A 2,500-nucleotide genomic window follows, 5' to 3' on the forward strand; every position below is an offset into this window, starting at 1 on the left:
TGCTTGGTCCCAGTGGTCTAGTGAGGCCTCTATCTCTAGTAAGTCTTATCGTTGGCTCCGACGTGATCTCACCCGAGATCCACAATACCAGGTAGCGTGCCAAATGCTCTTCAATGTCTTGCCATGCAATTCGTTGAAGGAGGTGTGGAATCGACGGTCCACCGCCACTGTGGTGGATCCTCAGTGTAACCTATGTAGCTCTGGACACCGTGAGACTGTAAAGCACATTTTGTGTTCCTGCAGCCACCGTGCTCTGGCTAACTTGCGGAATGCTCGACACAACAAGATTGTGCGCGAGATCTGCATTTGGCTGGAGATTGCGGGGGCTAAAGGCCGGTTCTCGGATTTACAAGTCTCTACTCATTTACGAGAGATGGTCGACCCCAGTGTCCCCATCCCCCCTCTGAATGAGCGCCCGGATATATGTTTTACATTTGTTCGGGACGGTGTGACGGAGCATCACATATGGGAGATCACAGTTCCAATGGACAATATGATGCATGTGGCCATCGGGCAGAAACAAACGAAGTATGCCCAATTATTGTCCAACCTCTCTGATATTGCAGGGACGACGATGCACTATCAAGTCTTTGCATTCGGTGTAATGGGAGCAATCCCAGCCAACTTTGAGAAAATTCTTGGGTCGCTTTCACCTTCCTCTAAGACTGACTGGCTTGTGGACGAGATCCATAAGGCCTTGTTATACTACAACCATGCGTTGTGGTGTACGCGCGATCAGGAGGTCCGTGCTCGGATGGCGGACCCAGCAATCGGAACTGGACAGTGTTAGGTGTCGTCTCAGCCTTTCACTGACGACGTGAGACCGATGGATGTTCTGGTGTGGAATGATCCTAGGCTGGTTAAGGTAGCTTTGGGGAATTCCGTATTCCGCTTACGCATGTGTACCACCTCCAGCCGTCCTCTTTGAGGATTATAGGTAATAGCACATGAGGGGTAAGGGAAGGCTTGCCTTCATTGGCTGACTGGACTGAAGTGCTTTCGGGCACCCCCAGGTGAAAAGATCGTGGCTAACGGCCTATCTGTTGGTCCTGAAGCGATCTTGTCATAGTGACGAATTTTTTGAGCCTCCTTGGATGACAGAGATCTCCCAGCCTGGTTCCTCATACCTTTGCTGACGATCTCATACTCTTCCTAATAAAGGCCCAAGCGGCATGTATAGCGCCTGATGAGCAAGATGCCACATATGGTTAAGTAGTTGCAAGAGCTTATCTTCTTAATAGATTTGCCCTGGACTAGTACCATTACATTAAGGAAAGCAATTTCCCTCACAATCGTACGGTTGACACCTGGCAAGTGTTCCTTGGCGGTGCTGAACAGTTCTTCGACCTTCGGGTCAGCACCTCCTTCGGGGGAGATATCATCGGAGCCCTTGGGCTCTGATGCCCCATTGTTCACCCACCAATAGGGAACGTGAGCTGGGTTTAGACCGTCGTGAGACAGGTTAGTTTTACCCTACTGATGAAGTGTTGTTGCAATAGTAATTCTGCTCAGTACGAGAGGAACCGCAGATTCAGACAATTGGCATTTGCACTTGGCTGAAAAGCCAATGGTGCGAAGCTACCATCTGTTGGATTATGACTGAACGCCTCTAAGTCAGAATCCGTGCTAGAAAGCAACGATGATTACCTCCAGAGAACTTTAGGCGAACCAGAATAGAGGACTTCGGTCCTCATGCGTCCCAAGGTGCCAAGGAGGACAAGAACCTCCAAGGCACTACCGATAGCAAATTCTAATGTTTCTGGAGATAAATCCTTTGCAGACGACTTAAATAAAGAACGGGGTATTGTAAGTTGTAGAGTAGCCTTGTTGCTACGATCTTCTGAGATTAAGCCTTTGTTCTAAGATTTGTTAAAAACATGTCTTTTTTTTTCTTGAAGTCCAAGAAGGCTCCCCTCGTCTGCCACTGGCCGGAGGGTGCCAAGGAAGAAGTGGTGCCTGCAGGCTTGGGCTAGCTTGTGGCAGCCGAGTGATGGAAAGGAGGCCACGTCTGGTCTGGGACGTGACTGTGAATTTTTTTTTTAAAGTCCAAAAGGCTCCCCTCGCTTGGGAGCTGGCAGTGGAAATTTTTTCTAAGTCCGAAAGGCTCCTCTGGTTTGAAATGGTTTGACTCGGGGAGCCTTTTGGAGTGCTTGAAATTTTTGGGCCAGGTCCCTTTCGGACGGTTTACTTTGTGGACTTGTCGTAATTTGATTGGAAAGATGTTTGGGCAATTGCGCTTTGCTTTTTTGGTTTTTGTTTTATTGGCTTTTGAGTGGGTGAGCCTTTTGGACTTAGGGTTAGCGTTAGGGTAAGCCTAGGGTTAGAGTTTAGGGTTAGGCTTAGCGTTAGGGTAACCCTAGGGTTAGAGTTTAGGGTTAGGGTAAGAGTTAGGGTGAAGGTTAGGGTTAAACTTGGCTAAACTTGGCGCCTGCACGTAACTTAAGCTGGCCAATAGTTTCCCGCAAAAAGTTTTGAAAATGGTGAAAATCTTAAGGGTGCT

The 2,500-nt window shown here is 48.4% G+C and overlaps 1 protein-coding gene across 1 annotated transcript in view; it reads left to right on the forward strand.

Moving 5' to 3' along the window:
• Positions 1–790, forward strand: part of LOC145475973 (uncharacterized) — a 3,129-nt gene extending 2,339 nt beyond the window's left edge. Inside the window, exon 1 of the mRNA XM_081455309.1 lies at positions 1–790. This exon is cut by the window's left edge and continues 2,339 nt beyond it. Coding sequence (XP_081311435.1) covers positions 1–790 — 790 coding nt within the window.
• Positions 791–2,500: the final 1,710 nt, after the last annotated feature.

This window comes from Orbicella franksi, unplaced genomic scaffold (assembly GCF_964199315.1).
Source record: "Orbicella franksi unplaced genomic scaffold, jaOrbFran1.1 SCAFFOLD_26, whole genome shotgun sequence".
Classification (NCBI taxonomy): Eukaryota; Metazoa; Cnidaria; class Anthozoa; order Scleractinia; family Merulinidae; genus Orbicella; species Orbicella franksi.